Source organism: Hyperolius riggenbachi, chromosome 3 (genome assembly GCF_040937935.1).
Source record: "Hyperolius riggenbachi isolate aHypRig1 chromosome 3, aHypRig1.pri, whole genome shotgun sequence".
Lineage (NCBI taxonomy): Eukaryota > Metazoa > Chordata > Amphibia > Anura > Hyperoliidae > Hyperolius > Hyperolius riggenbachi.
In genome coordinates this window covers 415,646,857-415,669,077 of record NC_090648.1, presented here as the reverse complement: position 1 = coordinate 415,669,077, position 22,221 = coordinate 415,646,857, and the positions used below count along the sequence as shown (strand labels likewise).

General features: G+C 43.4%; 1 protein-coding gene across 13 annotated transcripts in view; it reads right to left on the bottom strand.

Annotated features, from left to right (window-relative positions):
- The window catches only part of ARHGAP26 (Rho GTPase activating protein 26), a 1,021,369-nt gene that overhangs the window by 668,901 nt on the left and 330,247 nt on the right, over positions 1–22,221 (bottom strand). For 12 of the 13 annotated variants that reach the window (XR_011030516.1, XR_011030517.1, XR_011030518.1 and 9 more), the window contains one exon: positions 8,835–8,896. The exons of the other annotated variant lie outside the window; for it this stretch is intronic. Coding sequence is in view for 7 of the 12 variants with exons in the window: in XM_068277500.1 (XP_068133601.1) it covers positions 8,835–8,896 (62 nt within the window). In the remaining 5 variants the exon portion in view is untranslated. The remainder of the gene's footprint in view (positions 1–8,834; positions 8,897–22,221) is intronic. 13 annotated transcript variants of the gene reach the window in all.

Genomic DNA, 22,221 nt, shown 5'->3' with positions numbered 1-22,221 from the left:
ACTCAGCCGGTAAGACTATTCCACATTACCACACCACACCCAGCGTTTGTTCTTCCACCACACACCACTTCCACATACCTCCTCCTTCCATTTCCATCACCCCCCCCCCCCTCCTCGGGCTAGCTCTCCCAGTCATCCTAATTTTTACCTCCCCTTCCCACTCATATATCCCGTTTCCCACCCAACAGGCAACTAGTTTTATCCTCATCAGGGTACACTACCCACATAGAATATATATATATATACATAGATAGATAGATAGATATAGATAGATAGATAGATATAGATAGATAGATAGATAGATAGATAGATAGATAGATAGATAGATAGATAGATAGAGAAGCCCAGGTGTTATTAGAACTTCCAATTTTAGAGATCAGCTGTTATATCCCTATTTTTATACCACAGTGATGCCAATTTGTTTTACTGTACTATGTTATGTGAAATGCCCCTTTTTTTGCACTATTAATTTGCTAGCCTATTTTATTGCATGGTGTCACGGGTTGTTACAACTTGAGGCATAATTTTGGAGAAACACATCCATAGGATTGACTATTAGTGTCCATACATGATTTTCACAGATGTATTTTATTTGTATCTATAGTTTTATTATTTTTTATCCTGACATGTACTCCTATGCACTGCTTATAGTTACAAATGTTCTGAGCGCCACTTCATGTTTTATATTTTCGTTAGGGCACTCATTTGACCTGAGGAAGCGGCTTACGCCGAGAAACGCGTTGTCATAGTGCTGTTCGCAATCAATAAATGGATTTATATTTGATTGCTTCTTATTACATTTTATTAAGAAATTCTGATTTCAGTTAAGGAATATTTCTTCCGATTTATGATCTTCTTTGACTTGAAGATCTAGCATTTAATCCAATTGGGCGCCTCCACACTTCCAAATTCACATGTTTAGAAAGGGGTTCTTTACAGTAAGGGTCATTAAGCTGTGGAACATCTTACTACAAGAAGTAGTTCTTACAGGGGTCTTTCCTTAGATTTAAGGTAATCCACAGCTACTCGGTATAGGATACTAGTAGGAACATGGAAAGAAGTTCCATTCAGAGGTTCTACTCTTCACCTGCAGAGACACAGGAACCAAATGTGTCTCACAACCCTAAGGCCTCGTTAATATAAGGCAACGCATAAGGCCGTGCGTTCGGGACACAAGTGCACACAATCACACGCCATCTGTATTGCCTTGCACTGCTGACCCCATTCATTACAGTGAATGGGATCAGCGATGCGCTTTGCCAAAAAAATACATGCAACAGTCCGATAGTGCGCATAGTCTGAACATCAGAAGCTCTCTATGCAACTTCGGATGTCCTTGCTGATCGATATCATACGTGCTGCCGAAAAGCGCACAGCAGTGCATATAGTGTGAACAAGGCCTTATGCATATCTATGAGATGTTAAGTTAGAGATGGTCGAGGACATGCAAATAATTCTAGCATGCATGTACATTTAATACAAACTGTACGTTGCTTGGAATTGGGCCAGTCTACGGCACTTCCTGCCATCTTTTGACTCCATTCTAAGCTGCATACACCGCATTAAATTTTTGTACAAGTCAGAATTATGCGCATCTTATTGGCCAACTCTAAAGATTTGGTAAGCAGGCACCAGTAGGTGTTAAATGCACTGGTCCTGTGTGGCCAGAAGTAATGTTGGTTGATGAGCAGAACATCTGGTGAGCGCAGCTGTATTTAATGCCATGAAATGCCTCTGCCATCGCTGATTCTTCTATTTCTGCAACTTATACAACAGTGATACTTTCATCCAGTCAATGATAATTCACTTGTTCCTTCTAGATCAAGGTAGAGAGGTTCATAAGACTAAACTTTATGGACATATCTTATTAACCTAGATAGCACTAACTGCAAGTCAAGCTTAAACAAAACAAAAAAAAATAAAAAAAAATACTTTGTTTTTTTTATGTGCGAAAATAGAACACAATGTTTTTATAGAATTAAATACTACTGTGTTAAGAAACAGCCCTTTGGGGTAACACTGGACAACAATTATGGCTTTTAAAATCTCAAGATTATATACTGTATAAAGCACTGTTACTCCTCGATCTGAATATTTGGTCTCCAACTCTACTGCCCCTTCCTTACAACTTTTGCAAAATCTGTTATATACACACACACACACACACACACACACACACACACACACACACACACACACACACACACACACACACTTAATCCCCTTGCTCTTTTCCTTTACCTAACATTTCTATATTTTTACCTTCCCAGAACCCCAAGAATGAGGCATCGCTCCTCTTCTGACATGGATACGGCCCTTAAAAGACTGAAAAGTTTAACATCCCTGTTCAAGCCGCTTGAATTTGAGGATACAAAAAGAAATTTAAGCTTTTGTTATTCAAGCTCATTTGCATTTATCTTATGCCAGAATAAATCGAAAATTCCCATATGGATATTTATTTAGCATTTTGATTTTTAGTCTCAAAGTGGATTTCAGCAGAACAATAAATATTAATAATACAACAAAGTACATAATCTTTGCTATTTTTTATAATCCATACTGTGGCGGGCAAGGAATTTTTGCTGAAAGCGGTATGCCCGACACAGTGTTGGGCATGCCGCTCAGGGGGTTTCCCTAGCTACAGGAGCCCCACTGTACAAGTTAGATAGGTGCAGGGGCTCCTGTACAATGTAGCCAGCACTAGGAATGTGCAGAATAGTTCTCCCCAATCTACCCTATACGGGGGGGCACCTACCTAGCCTATACTGAGGGGCACCTAGACCTGGCTAGTTACCTACAATAATCTGCGGGGGATTCCGAAAACAGATGGGCACCACGCGGTGGGCGACTCAGGACAGTGTGCACACACAGGAGTACATTTTTACATTGGGAGGGCAGCGACGAGGCAACGGGCATGGCCGATTCCCGAGCGATTTCATGATGAAATTTATCGGGATTTTGCCTAGAGGAGGCGCCTGGAGGATGGCAGCCTCAAGGGCTTGCTCTGTCTTTTTATGTTTGTTTTATGTATTTTTATTTTTCAACATTGCCTTGTGCAACCCAACCCGGATAACCTTCACCAGTGAACAACTACTGAGCATTCAGAACTTCGACAAATGTAATCTACCCCTGGATATTTCATCTAATCTTGATCTTCTGGGGATCCTAACCAGTGGAGCTACTGTGCTGAACCTGGCAGTGAGGATTAGAAGAAGAGGCAAGCGCTCTGGGATCCAGACTCGCTTTAGACGCAGAGGACTGCGCTCTCCAATACCTGGAATCATACTCTCTAATGTCAGGTCCATATATAACAAACTGGACGAGCTTCAACTACTGATCAGAACAAAGAAGGACTTTCATCTCTCTGCTGCCCTTTGCTTCACAGAGACTTGGCTATCTGAGCTTATTCCAGACAACGCTCTGCAGATTAATGGATTTACACTCTACAATCTGACCGGGACCCACTTCTGGCAAAACCAAAGGTGGAGGACTCAGTTTCTATAATAATGATAGGTGGTGCACGGATGTTACAGTTATTAAGAGGACATGTTTGGCTGGGCTGGAAACTCTCTTCATAAACTGCAGACCCTACTACTCACCCCGTGAGTTTTCTTCATTTATTTTGGTTGCTGTGTACATCCCTCCACAAACATGTATGCAGCCTGCGCTCCAGGATCTCGCAGATCAAATCACCGAGGTGGAAAGGGAGTACCCAGATTCTTTTTTTATCATACTAGGGGATTTCAACAGTGCTAATCTTTCCAAAGAACTCCCCAAATACAGGCAACACGTCACAAGCGCAACTAGAGAAGGTAAGACACTTGGGCCTCGATTCATCAACACTTAGCAAATTTGTTAACAACAGTTTGGTAAAATACCGAATTTGTTAACTTCATTTCAGGACTCATCAAAGTTATCTACAGCTGTTAGCGAACATTCGGTAACGATTCGGTAACGATTCGCTAAAACGGAATAAAGTGCAATTCATGAAAAAGAAAGTGGGCGTGGTTTAGCATTACATTTAGGATTAGTTATCTCCTTCACTGCTCTGTCGTTATTCCTGTCAAATCATTGCTGACAGAGAAGATGGAGCCATTTGAAGTGGTTATGTATCAGCTGAGAGTGATTCAAAGGCGCAGAAGGGCAAGAATAAGGTCTGCAACCATATAAATTTGTAAGAGAATAGATTTATTTGCTATAACACGACATCTGCATTTCTCTTGAATCATCTTGTAAGAGAACACAGGCAGTGCCAGGGTTAACTAATTTGCTAGCTGCACTATATTTTTTTTAGAAAAGGCTCCTATCAAATTGTGGGATTGTCCCAACCACTTTCAGAATCCTGGTCCAGGTGTTAAGCCCTATTCAGAATGTTGCTACGTAGTGCTCAAAGGACTGCCTTTAACCCACAATTCCATGGGAATCTTATGGCCTTGTGTTAAAGTACCGCTGTAAAATGGAAATATCGACACGTTACCGAATGGTTACCGAATTGTTATCGAATTCACACCGAATGAGGAAAAACCTTGATGAATACAACTAGAAATCGCTAAACTTCGAATTCGGTAATTTAACAAACTGGAAAACGTTATCTCAAAGAGAATGATGAATTGAGGCCTTGATCACTGTTACACTACGACTAAGGACTTGTATCACTCTGTCAGCAGGGCAGCTTTGGGGAACTCTGATCATGCTGTTATACAGCTTATCCCAACATACATCCAAAGACTAAAAACTGCCAAACCTGTAGTGACCACAGTTAAGAAATGGACGAGTGAAGCTGTAGAAAAACTACAGAGCTGCTTTGATTTAACAAACTGGACTATATTTAAAGAATCCACCAGTGACCTAAATGAATACACTGACGCTGTGACATCATATATTACCTTTTGTGAAGAGTCCTGCATCCCCACAAAAAGTGCACCAGGTACAATAACGATAAACCCTGGTTTACATCACATTGTAGGAAGCTGTGCCTCGATAAAGAAAGGGCATATCGTACAGGCGATAAAGTCCTCTACAAAGCTGCGCAATACAAACTGCAGAGAGCCATTACTGACGCAAAAAGAGATTATTCTAAAAAACTTGAGAAACAATGTTCAAACGCCGACTCATTCACAATATGGAAATCTCTGCATGAAATTACCAGCTACAGGAAGAAATCTCCGCCCTCACTACACAATCTGCAGCTTGCAAATTAACTGAATACATTTTATTGCAGGTTTGACACTAGCAACAAAAGCCAAACACACCAAGTCAATTCGCATAATTTCCATCTCTGCAGCATGCAAACTGAACACTCTTCCTGCCAGCCAACGTCTCCACCCCCTGCGGTGCCTCATCATCTACACAACACAGGAGGCCAGACACAATCTATTGACCTGTCCCCCAGATGTGCATGCTCTAACAATATGCCAATCAGATGTAAACAGACTCTTCAAAAGACAAAACACTAGGAAAGCAATGGGGCCAGACTGTCTCTGCGAAATGCCTGTGAATACAGGAGCTAATTGATCGGCACAGAGTTTCAGGCATATTCAAAGCATCTCTCGAACTATTAATTGTTCCGGCCTGTTTTAAAAGCTCAACTATTGTACCAATCCCTAAAAAATCAAAACCTACATGTTTAAATGATTACAGGCCTGTTGCCCTGACATCATTGGTCATGAAAGCATTCAAAAAACTGTTAATGGCTTATCTGAAATCTATCACAGATCCCCTGCTGGACTCTCTGCAATTTGCCTACAGGCCTAATAGATCCGCAGATGATGCTGTGAACATGTGTATGCATTATGTACTACAGCATCTAGACACCCCAGGAACCTACACCAGGATTTTATTTATAGATTACAGCTCTGCATTTAATACCATAATGCCATCTCTGCTACACAGAAAGCTCTCCCAGCTACACATACCTGAATCCATCTGCAAATGGATAACCGATTTCCTAACCGATAGGAGACCGCATGTTAGACTTGGTAAACACACATCAAGCTCTCTGACCGTCAGTACTGGTGCACCCCAGGGCTGTGTGCTTTCCCCACTGCTCTACTCACTGTACACCAATGACTGCATCTCCACAGATCCATCTGTTAAGGTTCTGAAGTTTGCAGATGACACAACAGTAGTTGGTCTCATACAACACAGGGATGAATCTGCATACAGGCATGTGGTGGGACAGCTTTCCTCCTGGTGCAGCAGCAACAACTTGGAACTAAATGCTCTCAAAACCATGGAGATGATAATAGACTTTAGGAGATCTCCCCCCCCCCCTCCCCGGCACCTCCCCTTAACCATACATGGATCCACAATAACCCAGGTAGAGTCATTCAAGTTTTTCGGGTCCACGATCTCACACAACCTAAAGTGAAATAACAATACGGCCACTATTGTCAAGAAAGCGCAACAGAGGATGTACCATCTATCTACGGCAGCTGAAAAAGTTTGGCCTACCTCAAAATTTAATGGTGCAGTTCTACACTGCAATTATTGAATCCACCATAACATCATCTATGACTGTATGGTTCAGCTCCTGCTCAGCATTAGAAAAGGGGAGGCTGCACCGCATCATCCGAACAGCGGAAAGGATAATTGGCTGTAGCTTACCTTCCCTGCAGGATCTTTACGCTAGCAGGTGCAGAAAAAGAGCAACCACAATTGCCTCTGACCCCTCTCACCCAGCTCACTCCATCTTCCAGCGCATGCCTTCAGGAGTAAGATTCCGGTCAATCGCTATCAAAACCTCCAGACACAGGAACAGTTTTTTTCCTCAAGCGGTAGCCATACTTAATGCTGAACCACGTTAGAGCTGCTAGGACTTGATAGTAATCAGCACAGAACTGTAAATGAACAATTCTCACATTGCTTACTGCCACTATACTTATAATGTCCTTGACTTGTAATATACACACACGGTCTGTCCTTGTATTGTTTTTGTTTGTGTTTGTTAAGCAACTGCCAAGACAAATTCCTTGTAGGTGCAAACTTACTTGGCGAAATAAAATTGATTTGGATTCTGAATCAACCTGCGGAGTATGGGCAGCCGACCGATCTCTCTCTAATCAGATTTGATTAGATAAAGGTCAGTCTCTTGGTAAAATCTGCCCATCATCTCTATTGTATTAGTGCAGATTGCGCAGCTGCAGTTTGGAAGTATAAATGATTAGAGATTTTGGGGAGGAACTTTGAAATGTAGTTTAGATTTTGTGTTTCAAGCTTTTATTGGTCTCAAAATGTACACTAGACCCCTGCTTGACACATTGTTAGGTTACAGGAAAAAAGGTTATGAAAATTAATTGGATCACTTTTTGCTCAGAAATCTAGCAGAAACTGACCGCCAGGGAGGTTAATAAACTGAACACAACTGAATAGCACCTCCAATTTAGGAATGCCTCGGTAAACCAGGTGGGTTAACAGGTTGAACATTTTCTTAAAACTACTACACATACAAAGAAAGAATACTTACACTGGCTCAAAGAAAAATTAGGTAAGGTGTATTAAATTTTATGATAATTCAGAGATGGTGATAATGTACCCATTCAAATACACAATGGGCTCTATTCACAAAACTTCTCAAACATGACTTATTTATCACCTATTTGATAAAAATAACTTTTCAGCACATTTACAAGCAAAATAATCACTCAAAGTAAATTGTTCCTGATTAACTTCATTTCAATATTACTTTCCTTACCTTAAATATATTATATTTTTGCTCTTTGGAAGCTTAAAAAAGTAACAGATGAAGGTGAAAACAGAGAAAAACAGGTGAAAAAGCTTTGTGAATAGAGCTCATTGTGGTAATGCAAAGAACAACTACTAAGTAGCTGGGGAAACAAGAAATACCCATTACAGATGGTGTAAAAAATACCTAGAATAAGTGGAGTGTTAATATATGCAAGACATGATATTTTTTACTGATTGTGAGTTACAAGGCTGTCCTTGTTTAGTAGGATACTGTTGATATTCTGTCAAGGTTGATGTATAAGGAAAAGAAAAATGAGTGGGCAATAATGACTTAATCTGGGTAAAGTAATGGCAAATCGTGTACAAGATTCCAATGTAGAATCTGCATACCTAATTTTGATGCTTATTCAATAAAAAAAAAAAAAAAAAAAAAAAACTGCTACCCAAATGGCAATCAGAAAAGGTACATGGGGGTTAGGGCCAGCTCCCACAGGGATAAGGGCCCATTTTTAGCACCACTGCTGCTCATGGTCGAGTATGCATCAGAGCAGCACCATTCAACACTGGTGTTGCTGCGGCCCACCCCTAGCTCAGTAACCGCGGCCTGACAGGCAGCCACCAAGCTGGAGGCGGGCCTGGTAACATGGGGAGGTGGCCACAGAGCTCCAGACCTTGCAGAGGTTTTGGGCAAAAACTGCCTCGGCGGTATTGCAAATGGGGGGTGGGGCTTGTCATATACCCATTCAACAGTCAAAGCTACGTTCATGTACATGAAGGTTGACATTTATTGTGTTCAAGTGTATTTAAAAATACACTGCAGGTTCTCTTGCAGTGTGGAGTTCTACTTTAAGTGCGGTAGTTAAACATGATCTTTGCATAGCCGGTTTTGCTGTGGCGGATATTTCATAATTTGCTTTAGAGTATGTGTTTATTGTTTAAGAACAACAAAAATAAGACTACGCCTATCATTCTACCAGACAAAGCCTCTCTGGTGACCCGTGTGACATTGCTAACAATAGACAAGTTTCATTGGTTCTGGAAGTGAAAGGATAACCCGTCATCCTGCATGCTACAAGACTGCTGAACACCTGCTAGACTGAATTGCTTTTGGCCATATGACAATGTCCTGTGTCAGTGGAAGCACTTACCATCCGCATCCGTTCATCTTCAAGATTCCCCAGAACAGCAGCAAATTCCTGCAGAGACCTGGCTGGAAAGGCAATGGAAGGAAATCAGAACAATACAGAGTTCCCACAAGGGATGTCAGGACACAGCTACAGTACTGATAACTTCCTGTGTGTATGTCACCAGATGCTACTGGGATTCGTTTCCTTGTGTTATTTTCTGGGGAGAAAAGGAGGAGGGAGTCCAAACAACCTAAGCAAACCATTATCTTCTGTAATCAAACACAGGTGAATTGTAATGTGTAACGTTTTTCTTTTGAACTCCAGATTTAGTTGACAGAGAATGTGTGCACATCAGATTTGTGCTAAATTAAGAAAGTCAGACGCAGGCCTTCCACAAAACTACTGCATACATTTAATAAAACTGCAAAATAAGAGCACTGTACTGTACAATTTGGAGCACAATACAAACTGGCCCTGGTTCAAATAACTTCACACTGCTGAGGTTTTCAAAACGTATCTATAAAATACCTTTTAAAGATACCCGAAGTGACATGTGACATGATGAGATAGAAGTGTGTATGTACAGTGCCTAGCACACACATAACTATGTTGTGTTCCTGGTTTTCTTTCTCTGCCTGAAAGAGTTAAATATCAGGTATGTAAGTGGCTGACTCAGTCCTGACTCAGACAGGAAGTGACTACAGTGTGACCCTCACTGATAAGAAATTCCAACTATAAAACACTTTCCTACCAGAAAATACCTGATATTTAACTCTTTCAGACAGAGAAAGAAAAAAAAGGAACACAGCATAGTTATTTGTGTGCTTGGCACTGTACATGCACATGTATATCTCATCATGTTGCATGTCACTTCGGGTATCCTTTAAGTCCTAAAACAAGCATAAGTATTAGAAGTAGGTTTCCCACATTTCCTCAAGTTTTATATAGATTTTTAGATAACCTTAGGTTTGTTTGTTTTTGCTGTATAATAAACATTTTGGAGCTAGGATGAGAAAACATCTCCTGTAAACAAGTTTCCAAAGAGGGAAATTCATAAGGGTGATATAGAAGGGAGAAGGTTGAATGCCAGCTTTTTGGGAAAGCATTTTATACACTTATGCAGTTCAATTTCCTTATACAAACAAGAATTGAAAGCATTTTGTTTAAAATTACTTCCCCTATTTAAGGCATGCTTTATTCAATTAAGCAATGCATTCACTGCCTGTCAACATCAGATCAGAGATCTTCAAAGAAAAAAAGTAAACTTTTTACACCAATTTTTTGAGCCAGAAGACATTTAACCACTTGCCGACAGCCTTAAAGAGAACCCGAGGTGTGTTGAAAGAATTTTATCTGCATACAGAGGCTGGATCTGCCTATACAGCCCAGCCTCGTTGCTATCCCAAACCCCCCTAAGGTCCCCCTGCACTCTGCAATCCCTCATAAATCACAGCCATGCTGTGAGGCTGTGTTTACATCTGTAGTGTCAGTCTCAGCTGCTCCCCCGCCTCCTGCATAGCTCCGGTCCGTGCCCCCGTCCCTTCCCTCCAATCAGCAGGGAGGGAAGGGATGCAGGCGGGGACTGGAGTTCTGCAGGAGGCGGGGAGAGCAGTAGACTGACACTATAGAGATTAACACAGCCAGCTCTGACAAGCTGTTTGCAATCCCTCATAAATCACAGCCATGCTGCTGACAGAGTGCAGGGGGACCTTAGGGGGGTTTGGGATAGCAACAGAGGCTGGGCTGTATAGGCAAATCCAGCCTCTGGATGCAGATAATATTCTTCAAACCCACCTCGGGTTCTCTTTAAGCCGATGGGCGGCGGCAAGGGCTGGGCCCAAACGACCGCAATACGCCAATCGGCGGCGGCGGGCGTGGTTATGCGGCGATCGTGTCATTCGTGACGCGATCAGCCGCCGGCGACTGGCTCCGCCCCCCCCCCCCCCCGCGCTGAAAACGTTCGGAAGCGCCGGCGGGTTACTATCACCCGGATCGCCGCACGGATAGTGTATACAAAGCCTATTATACTGACTGCCTCCTGCCCTGGTGGTCCCAGTGTCCGAGGAACCACCAGGGCAGGCTGCAGCCACCCTAGTCTGCACCAAGCACACTGATCCTGCCCCCCTTCCCTCTGATCGCCCACAGCACCCCTCAGACCCCCCCCCCCTGCCCACCCCCCAGACCCCTGTTTGCACCCAATCACCCCCCTAATCACCCATCAATCACTCCGTCACTATCTAAAAACGCTATTTTTTTTACCCTAAACTGCCCCCTGCTCCCTCCTGATCACCCCCCCCACCCCTCAGATTCTCCCCAGACCCCCCCCCCCCCGTGTACTGTATGCATCTATCCCCCCTGATCACCTGCCAATCACCTGTCACTCACCCCCATCAATCACCCATCAATCACCCCCTGTCACTGCCACCCATCAATCAGCCCCTAACCTGCCCCTTGGGGGCAATCTGATAACCCACCCACACCAATAGATCGCCCGCAGATCCGACATCAGATCACCTCCCAAGTGCAGTGTTTACATCTGTTTTCTCCTCTAAACACCCACTAATTACCCATCAATCACCCCCTATCACCACCTGTCACTGTTACCCATCAGATCAGACCCTAATCTGCCCCTTGCGGGCACCCAATTACCCGACTACACGCTCAGATTGCCCTCAGACCCCCCCTTATCAATTCGCCAGTGCAATATTTACATCTGTTCTTCCCTGTAATAACCCACTGATCACCTGTCAATCACCTATCAATCACCCATCAATCACCCCCTGTCACTGCCACCCATCAATTACCCCCTGTCACTGCCACCCATCAATCAGCCCCTAACTTGCCCCTTGCGGGCAATCTGATCACCCACCCACACCAATAGATCGCCCGCAGATCCGCTGTCAGATCACCTCCCAAGTGCAGTGTTTACATTTGTTATCTACCCTAAACACCCACTAATTACCCATCAATCACCCCCTGTCACTGATACCCATCAGATTAGACCCTAATCTGCCCCTAGGGCACCCAATCACCCGCCCACACCCTCAGAACGCCCTTAGACCCCAGCCCTGATCACCTCGCCAGGGCATTGCTTGCATCCATTTCCCCCCTCTAATCACACCTGGAGACACCCATCAATCACCTCCTGTCACCACCTGTCACCCCCTAGCACACCTACCCATCAGATCAGGCCCTAATTTGCCCGTGTGGGCTCTTGATCACTCGGCCAAACCCTCAGACCCCCTTCCGATCACCTCCCCAGTGCATTGATTGTATCTATTTTCCCCTCTAACCACCCCCTGAGACACCCATCAATCACCTCCTGTCACCCCCCTAGCACTCCTATCCATCAGATCAGGCCCAATACAACCTGTCATCTAAGAGGCCACCCTGCTTATGACCGGTTTCACAAAATTTGCCCCCTCATAGACCACCTGTCATCAAAATTTGCAGATGCTTATACCCCTGAACAGTCATTTTGAGGCATTTGGTTTCCAGACTACTCATGGTTTTGGGCCCGTAAAATGCCAGGGCAGTATAGGAACCCCACAAGTGACCCCATTTTAGAAAAAAGACACCCCAAGATATTCTGCTAGGTGTATGACGAGTTCATAGAAGATTTTATTTTTTGTCAACAGTTAGCGGAAATTGATTTTTTTTTTTTTTTTCACAAAGTGTCATTTTTCACTAACTTGTGACAAAAAATAAAATTTTCTATGAACTCACCATACACCTAACGGATTACCTTGGGGTGTCTTCTTTCTAAAATGGGGTCACTTGTGGGGTTTCTATACTGCCCTGGCATTTTAGGGGCCCTAAACCGTGAGGAGTAGTCTAGAAAACAAATGCCTCAAAATGACCTGTGAATAGGACGTAGGACCCCTTAGCGCACCTAGGCTGCAAAAAAGTGTCACACGTGGTATCGCCGTACTCAGGAGAAGTAGTATAATGTGTCTTGGGGTGTATTTTTACACATACCCATGCTGGGTGGGAGAAATCTCTCTGTAAATGGACAATTGTGTTTAAAAAAAAAAATCAAAAATGTGTCATTTACAGAGATATTTCTCCCACCCAGCAGGGTTATATGTAAAAATACACCACAAAACACATTATACTACTTCTCCTGAGTACGGCAATACCACATGTGTGACACTTTTTTGCACCCTAACTGTGCTAAGGGGCCCAAAGTCCAATGAGTACCTTTAGGATTTCACAGGTCATTTTGCGGCATTTGGTTTCCAGACTACTCCTCACGGTTTAGGGCCCCTAAAATGCCAGGGCAGTATAGGAACCCCACAAGTGACTCCATTTTAGAAAGAAGACACCCCAAGGTATTCTGTTAGGTGTATGATGAGTTCATAGAAGATTTTATTTTTTTGTCACAAGTTAGCGGAAAATGACACTTTGTGAAAAAACACAATTAAAATCAATTTCCGCTAACTTGTGACAAAAAAAAAATAAAAATCTATGAACCCACCACACTCCTAACTGAATACCTTGGGGTGTCTTCTTTCTAAAATGAGGTCATTTGTGGGGTTCCTATACTGCCCTGGCATTTTAGGGGCCCTAAACCGTGAGGAGTAGTCTTGAAACCAAATGTCGCAAAATGACCTGTGAAATCCTAAAGGTACTCATTGGACTTTGGGCCCCTTAGCGCAGTTAGGGTGCAAAAAAGTGCCACACATGTGGTATCGCTGTACTCAGGAGAAGTAGTATAATGTGTTTTGGGGTGTATTTTTACACATACCCATGCTGAGTGGAAGAAATATCTCTGTAAATAGACAATTGTGTGTAAAAAAAAAATAAAAAAATCAAAGAATTGTCATTTACGGAGATATTTCTCCCACCTAGCATAGGGATGTGTAAAAATACACCCCAAAACACATTATACTACTTCTCCTGAGAATGGCAATACCACATGTGTGGCACTTTTTTGCAGCCTAACTGCGCTAAGGGGCCCAAAGTCCAATGAGCATCTTTAGGCTTTACAGGGGTGCTTACAATTAGGCACCCCCCAAAATGCCAGGACAGTGAACACACCCCACAAATGACCCCATTTTGGAAAGTAGACACTTCAAGGCATTCAGAGAGGAGCATAGTGAGTCCGCGGCAGATTTCATTTTTTTTTTTGTCGCAAGTTAGAAGAAATGGAAACTTTTTTTTTGTCACAAAGTGTCATTTTCCGCTAACTTGTGACAAAAAATAAAATCTTCTATGAACTCACCATGCCTCTCACTGAATACTTAGGGATGTCTTCTTTCCAAAATGGGGTCATTTGGGAGGTATTTATACTATCCTAGAATTTTAGCACCTTATGAAACATGACAGGGGGTCAGAATAGTCAGAGATGCTTGAAAATAGGAAAATTCACTTTTGGCACCATAGTTTGTAAACGCTATAACTTTTACCCAATCCAATAAATATACACTGAATGTTTTTTTTGTTATGAAAGACATGTAGCAGAATAACTTTCGCGCTCAAATGTATAGGAAATTTTACTTTATTTGAAAAATGTCAGCACAGAAAGTTAAAGTTTTTTTTTTTTTTTTTTTTTTTACAAAATTCATGTCTTTTTTGATGAATATAATAAAAACTAAAACTCGCAGCAGCAATCAAATAGCACTAAAAGAAATCTGTATTAGTGACAAGAAAAGGAGGTAAAATTCATTTAGGTGGTAGGTTGTATGACCGAGCAATAAACCGTGAAAGCTGCAGTGGTCTGAATGGAAAAAAAGGCTCTGGTCCTTAAGGGGCGAAAAGACTGTGGTCCTCAAGTGGTTAAGGGAACCTAAACTGAGAAGGATATGAATTTTTCATTTTAAAGTAATACCAGTAGCCTGACTCTCCTGTTGATCCTGTGTCTCTAAAGGTGGCCACTAACTGTCCAATTTCTAGCGAAAAATCATTCGAGCGATCAGAAATTCTGATCGGATGAAAAATCGTTCATTACATCATCAACTAACCAATCCTTGCTTCCTATCTATCACGACCACCAAGAAAATCCAAATTTTCGTTCGACGAAAATTCATTCGGGCGACATGTTTTTCACTCGTTCATAATCGATTGTGTCCACCAATGGAGATTATTTACAACCAATCCGATCAGAATTTCTGATCGCTCGAACGATTTTTCGCTAGAAATTGGACCGTTAGTGGCCAGCTTAAAGCTTTCAACCACAGCCCCTCAACAAGCATGCAGATCAGGTCCTCTGACTGAAGTCGGACTGGATCAGCTGCATGCTTGTTTCAGGTGTGCGATTCATCCAAAGAGATCAGCAGGGCTGCCAAGCAACTGCTATTGTTTAAAATGAAACATCCATATCTCTCTCAGTTAAGGTTCCCTTTAACGAACCCTACTGAGTAACTTCTTCACATCCAACGAACAAAAGCATACAATGTATTTTTTCACCATTACAGAGGCCATACACTACACAATCTTGATTGTGCACTCTTACCACATCTATGTACTTTAACCACTTAAGGACTGCAGTCATAAAACCCCTTAAAGGAATACTATCGATTCACATATTTTTTTCAATTGACACAGGAATGGTTTGGGAAGTGCTGCTAAGGGCTCGTTCACATCAGAGCTTGCGTTGGAGAAAGCTCAAAGCATACGTTTTGTTGTATACGTTTTAATGCGTTTTGATATGCGTTGCACTGCAGTGAGTGTGCGTTTTTAATCAGTTTTCAATGCGTTCCACATAGGAAAACGCAGGTAATTTTTTTTTCTTTTAGTTTTCAACTTTCTACATTGTTCCTCTGTTGCATTCTGGGACTGATTGCCTGCGTTAACGGATTAAAAACGCGCATAGTGTGCGTTTTACATTGACTAACATAACATGTAACATGTAACGCATAAAGCTAGCGTCGGCCGAAAAACTGCGCCTGGGTGCAGTGTAACGCAGCGCACAAAAAGGCTGCGTTATATGTGAAAGCTAAAATGAAAGTCTATGGACATTCATTTCACCTTGAGTAACGCAAACTTTACCCGTTGCGTTGAAACACAGAAAATCTGCCCTAATGTGAAAGAGCCCTAAGTACTGGTGTATACATTTTAGTAGCAACTTCTTTGTTTACGGTTATCAAAATACATTCAAACTTTACTGACGCCAAAACTGACGGCTGACTGAGCCATGAGGAGAGGGGAAAATTCCCCTCACACTTGATCAGTTAACTATGTGTAGCTCTGTGTGTGACAGAGAAGAGAGCTCCCAACAGCTGCAGCTCCTGTGTCCTGTGTTTCTGACTGACCTGTCTGAAGAGAGCAGAGGAAAATGTAACTAATCGTCACAGCTTTTTCATACTGTTTTTGCTTTCAGAGTTTTATATGTTTGATATTTGCTTTCTGTAGTCTGATATGCAACTCTGGCTGTGCATTGAAGCAGACACCCCTTCTGCAATTGATTTGTCCCAATATGGCTAAATCCTACCCTCAAATGACAGCTTTTGCCTCTGATATTTAATATGAAAAGTAGGAAAATGTTTACACAGCTACTTAGACATTATTTGCACACTCATTTTAGAACACTTGGGTATCGATAGTATTCCTTTAAAGAGACACTGAAGCGAAAAAAAAATGATGATATTATGATTTGTATGTGTAGTACAGCTAAGAAATAAAACATTAAGATCAGATACATCAGTCTAATTGTTTCCAGTACAGGAAGAGTTGAGAAACTCCAGTTGTTATCTCTATGCAAACAAGCCATTAAGCTCTCTGACTAAGTTAGTCATGGAGAGGGCTGTTATCTGACTTATCTCAACGGTAAATGAACTGTTTACTTTTTCTCTGCTAGAGGAGAGGTCATTACTTCGCAGACTGCTCTGAAAGAATCATTTTGAATGCTGAGTGTTGTGTAATCTGCACATATTAGAGAATAATGCAATGTTAGAAAAAACACTATATACCTGAAAATAAAAGTATGAGAATATTTTCTTTGCTGCTAATCTTCTAGTAATTATTCATAGTACACAACCAATTCATTATATCATTTTTTTTTTCGCTTCAGTGTCTCTTTAAAGGAATACTTAAGTCTAGAAAAAAAAAATGACATTTACTCGCCTGGGGCATCCCTCAGCCCCCCGAAGCTGGATGGTGCCCTCGCAGCCCCGCTCCGATCTTCCTGTCCCCGCCGGCGGCTACTTCCGGTTCGGCGACAGCCGCCGACAGGCTAGGAACGCGGCTGATTTTCCGCGTTCCCAGCCGCTGCTATCACTCTCTATGCTGCTATAGCATATATATATATATATATATATACGCTATAGCAGCATAGAGAGTGATAGCAGCGGCTGGGAACGCGGAAAATCAGCCGCGTTCCCAGCCTGTCGGCGGCTGTCGCTGAACCGGAAGTAGCCGCCGGCGGGGACAGGACGATCGGAGCGGGGCTGCGAGGGCACCATCCAGCTTCGGGGGGCTGAGAGATGCCCCAGGTGAGTAAATGTCATTTTTTTTTCTAGACTTAAGTATTCCTTTAAGGACCAGACAATTTTTCCATTCAGACCACCGCAGCTTTAACGGTTTATTGCTCGGTCATACAACCTACTAGCTAAATGAATTTTACCTCCTTTTCTTGTCACTAACACAGCTTTGTTTTTGTGCTATTTGATTGCTGCTGTGATTTTTAGTTTTTATTACATTCATCAAAAAATACATGTATTTTGTCAAAAAAAATATTTTTTTAACTTTCTGTGCTGACATTTTTCAAATAAAGTAAAATTTCTATATACATTTTTGTCTAAATGTATTGTGCTACATGTCTTTGATCAATAAATAGACACTTATTGGATTTTCTTTTGTTTGGGTAAAAGTTATAGCGTTTACAAACTATGGTGCAAAAAGTGAATTTCTCCAGTTTGAAGCATCTCTGACTTTTCTGAGCACCTGTCATGTTTCATGAGGTGCTAGAATTCCAGGATAGTATAAATACCCCCCAAATGACCCCATTTTGGAAATAAGACATCCCAAAGTATTCACTGAGAGGCATGGCGAGTTCAGAGACGGTATTTCTGCTAACTTGTGACAAAAAAAATGAAATCTGCCACTGACTCACCATGCCCCTCTCTGAATACTTTGGGGTGTCTACTTTCCAAAATTGGGTCATTTGTGGGGTGTTTACTGTCCTGGCATTTTGGGGGTGCTAAATTGTAAGCACCCCTGTAAAGCCTAAAGGTGCTCATAGGACTTTGGGCTCCTTAACGCACATAGGCTGCAAAAAAGTGTCACATGTGGCATCGCCGTACTCAGGAGAAATAGTATAATGTGTTTTGGGGTGTATTTTTACACATACCCATGCTGGGTGGGAGAAATATCTCTGTAAATGGACAATTGTGTGTAAAAAAAAAAAAAAAAAAAAAAATTCTTTTTTTTTTTTTTACACACAATTGTCCATTTACAGAGATATTTCTCCCATCCAGCATGGGTATGTGTAAAAATACACTCCAAAACACATTATACTACTTCTGAGTACGGCGATACCACATGTGTTACACTTTTTTGCAGCCTAGGTGCGCTAAGGGGTCCAAAGTCCTATGAGTACCTTTAGGATTTCACAGGTCATTTTGAGGCATTTGATTTCCAGATTACTCCTCACGGTTTAGGGCCCCTAAAATGCCAGGGCAGTATAGAAAACCCACAAGTGACCCCATTTTAGAAAAACGACACCCCAAGGTATTCCGTTAGGTGTATGGTGAGTTCATAGAAGATTTTATTTTTTGTCACTAGTTAGCGGAAATTGATTATTATTTTTTTCACAAAGTGTCATTTTCCACTAACTTGTGACAAACAAAATCTTCTATGAACTCACCATACACCTAACGGAATACCTTGGGATGTCTTCTTTCTAAAATGGGGTCACTTGTGGGGTTCCTATACTGCCCTGGCATTTTAGGGGCCCAAAACCGCAAGGAGTAGTCTGGAAACCAAATGCCTCAAAATGACTGTTCAGGGGTATAAGCATCTGCAAATTTTGATGACAGGTGGTCTATGAGGGGCCGAATTTTGTGGAACCGGTCATAAGCAGGGTGGCCTCTTAGATGACAGGTTGTATTAGCACTGAAGTGCAGGAAGCGCAGGATGTTCTCAAATCGTGACCTGGACATGGCAGCAGAGAACATGGGTGCGTAGACCAATAAGACCGCAATACATTTTTTTTTACTAGACCCTTGTTAAGGAGAAGGTCCAAAAAAATTATAAGTTTGGAAACTTGGAGTGGTTTCCACCAAAAAGGCTGGGCATGGTAACTTCTCGGATTGGCGGTTGCGTATTGTGTGGCATAACGGTTGGTCTCAGCCACAATTAAGTCGTACAGATCCACGGTGCAGAACAGATGAAAAAAGTCTAGGGCCAATCCTAGATTATCTGTCTCCACCTGGACTCCAGACTGAGCGGTGAAAGGGGGCAGTACGGGTGCAGTAGAACAAGGGGATTGCCAATTGGGATTTGCCAGCACCTCTGGGAGACTATGGGTAGTACGGGCCCGTTTTGCTGGTGGCTGCGACTCGGGTCTTAATGCACGTGCCACCGAACCAGTTTCTACTACCATGCTGGTGCTCACCACTTCACCAGGGTCTACGGTAGTACTGGTGCTAGGTCCAGGAGATGCTACGCTGCTGGTGCATGCCTCACCAAGAAAACTTGGATCAGCGCTAGCACCACTCTGCTGCCCTTGAGTCTGATCCTGCAGTCCAGTGACATGGGGTGTGGTATGAATGGCTCTAGCCGGGACCTCAACCTCGTCATTGCTATTGGTCAGAGAGCCATTGCTGTTCACCGGTTCGTATTCGGACCTGGATGATTCGTCGGATGAGGCTCACTGGGCCAAAATCTCGTCGGCCTCTTCAGCGGAATAACCCTTTTTTTGCCATGGTGGACTGCTAAATTTAGGGGGTATTCCTCTGAGCCTACCCATGAAAAAGAGCACCTACCTAGCAAAAGGGAGTACTTGTGAAGTAGAAAGCTGTGGTCACTGAGTGTTGATTAAAAAAAAAAAAATTAAAAAAAAATCAAAGACTGATCTTTACAGCGCTACAGTTATTATACAGTGTTTTTTGCAGCGATCAGGAAAAAAAATGCTGTCACTGCGGTGGAGCGGGTGAGGGTTTGGCCAGGTGATCAGAAGCCCGAAAGGGGCAGATTAGGGCCTGATCTGATGGGTAGGAATGCTAGGGGGTGACAGGTGGTGATTGATGGGTGTCTCAGGGGGTGATTAGAGGGGAGAATAGATGCAATCAATGCACTGGGGAGGTGATCGGAAGGGGGTCTGAGGGGGATCTGAGGGTTTGGCCGAGTGATCAGGAGCCCACACGGGGCAAATTAGGGCCTGATCTGAGGGGTAGGTGTGCTAGGGAGTTACAGGTGGTGAATAGGTGGTGATTGATGGGTGTCTCAGGGTGTGATTAGAGGGGGGAATAGATGCAATCAATGCACTGGGGAGGTGATTAGGGGGGGTCTGAGGGCGATCTGAGGGTGTGGGCGGATGATTGAATGCCCGCAAGGGGCAGATGAGGGTCTGATCTGATGGGTATGATGGGTAGCAGTGACAGGTGGTGACAGGGGGTGATTAATGAGTGATCAGTGGGTGATTAGAGGGGAGAACAGATGTAAATAATGCACTGGGGAGGTGATCAGGGGGGGATTAGGGGGGGGGGGGTCTGAGGGTGTGGGCGGGTGTTTGGGTGCCCGCAAGGGGCAGATTAGGGTCTGATCTGATAGGTAGCAGTGACAGGTGGTGACAGGGGTTGACGGGGTGATTGATAGTTGATCAGGGTGTGATCAGAGGGGAGAATAGATGCAAGCAATGCACTGGCGAGGTGATCGGGGGGGGGGGTCTGAGGGCGATCTGAGGGTGTGGGCAGGTGTTTGGGTGCCCGCAAGGGGCAGATTAGGGTCTGATCTGATGGGTGGCAGTGACAGGTGGTGACAGGGGGTGATTTATGGGTGATTGACAGGTGATCAGTGGGTGATTACAGGGGAGAATAGATGTATACAGTACACAGGGTGGAGGGTCTGGGGGGGTGATCAGGAGCCCACAGGGGGGCAGTTTAGGACCTTATCTAAAATATAGCGTTGACAGACAGTGACAGGGGGTGATTGATGGGTGATTAGGGGGGGGGGGGGAGTGATTGGCTGCAAACAGTGGTCTGAGGGGGTGATCGGGGGGGGGGGGGGTCTGAGGATTGTTGTGGGCGATCAGGGGGCAGGGGGGGCAGTGTGTGTGTGTCATTACATGCACAGCTGCAACCTGCCCTGGTGGTCCCTCGATCACTGGGACCACCAGGGCAGGAGGCAGTCTGCATAATACGCTTTGTATACATTACAAAGCGTATTATACTGTAACTATGCAGCAGTTAGGGGGTTAACAACCCGCCGGCGCTGCTAATTGGCCCGGCGGGGTGACGTGGGTGGGCGGAGCCTAATGCCAGCAGATGTACACGCATCACTGCGCGAGATCTCCGGCTATTCCGTCCCCCAGAAGCTGCCGATCGGCGTTAGGCGGTCCTGGGGGTGCCACTTTGCTGACGCCCATAGGTAGTGGGCAGTCGGCAAGTGGTTAAGGGCCTGCAGACCGAGAACAATTTGCACATACAGTGCTGCCCATAATTATTCATACCCCTGGCAAATTTTGACTTCGTTATTTATCCAACCAGCAAATCATTTTTGATGGGAAAGGACATAGGTGTCTCCTAAAATATAATAAGACAATGCACAAGAGGCATTATTTGGGAGGGGGGGATTCTCAGCTTTTATTTACATATAGAGCAAAAAGTGTCCAGTCCAGAATTATTCATACCCTTCTTAATAATCAAGGGAAAAGCCTTTTATTGGCTATTACAGCAATCAAACCCTTCCTATAATTGGAGACCAGCTTTTTGCATGTCTCCACAGGTATTTTTTCCCATTCATCTTTAGCAATGAGCTCCAAATCTTTCAGGTTGGAGGGTCTCCTTGCCATCACCCTGATCTATAGCTCTCTACAGATTCTCAAATGGATTAAAATCAGAACTCTGGCTGGGCCAATCCAAAATGTCAATGTTGTCTGCTGACCATTTCTTCACCACTTTTGCTGTTTGTTTTGTGTCATTGTCATGCTGTAATGTCCACTGGTGCCCAAGACCAAGTTTCTCTGCGGACTGCCTGATGATGTCGTTGAGAATCCTCATGTATTGCTCTTTTTTATGGTGCAGTTTACTGTGACTAGGTTGGCTGAAAAACACCCCCAAAGCATTAGGTTCCCACTATCATGTTTGACAGTGGGGATGGTGTTCTTTGGGTTGAAAGCTTCTCCTTTTTTACGCTAAATGAAGGAAACATCATTGTAACCAAACAATTCGAATTTTTGTTTCATCTGACCATAACACAAAAGGAGTCTTTGTCCAGATGAGCATTTGACAAGTGAGCTTTGGTGTGC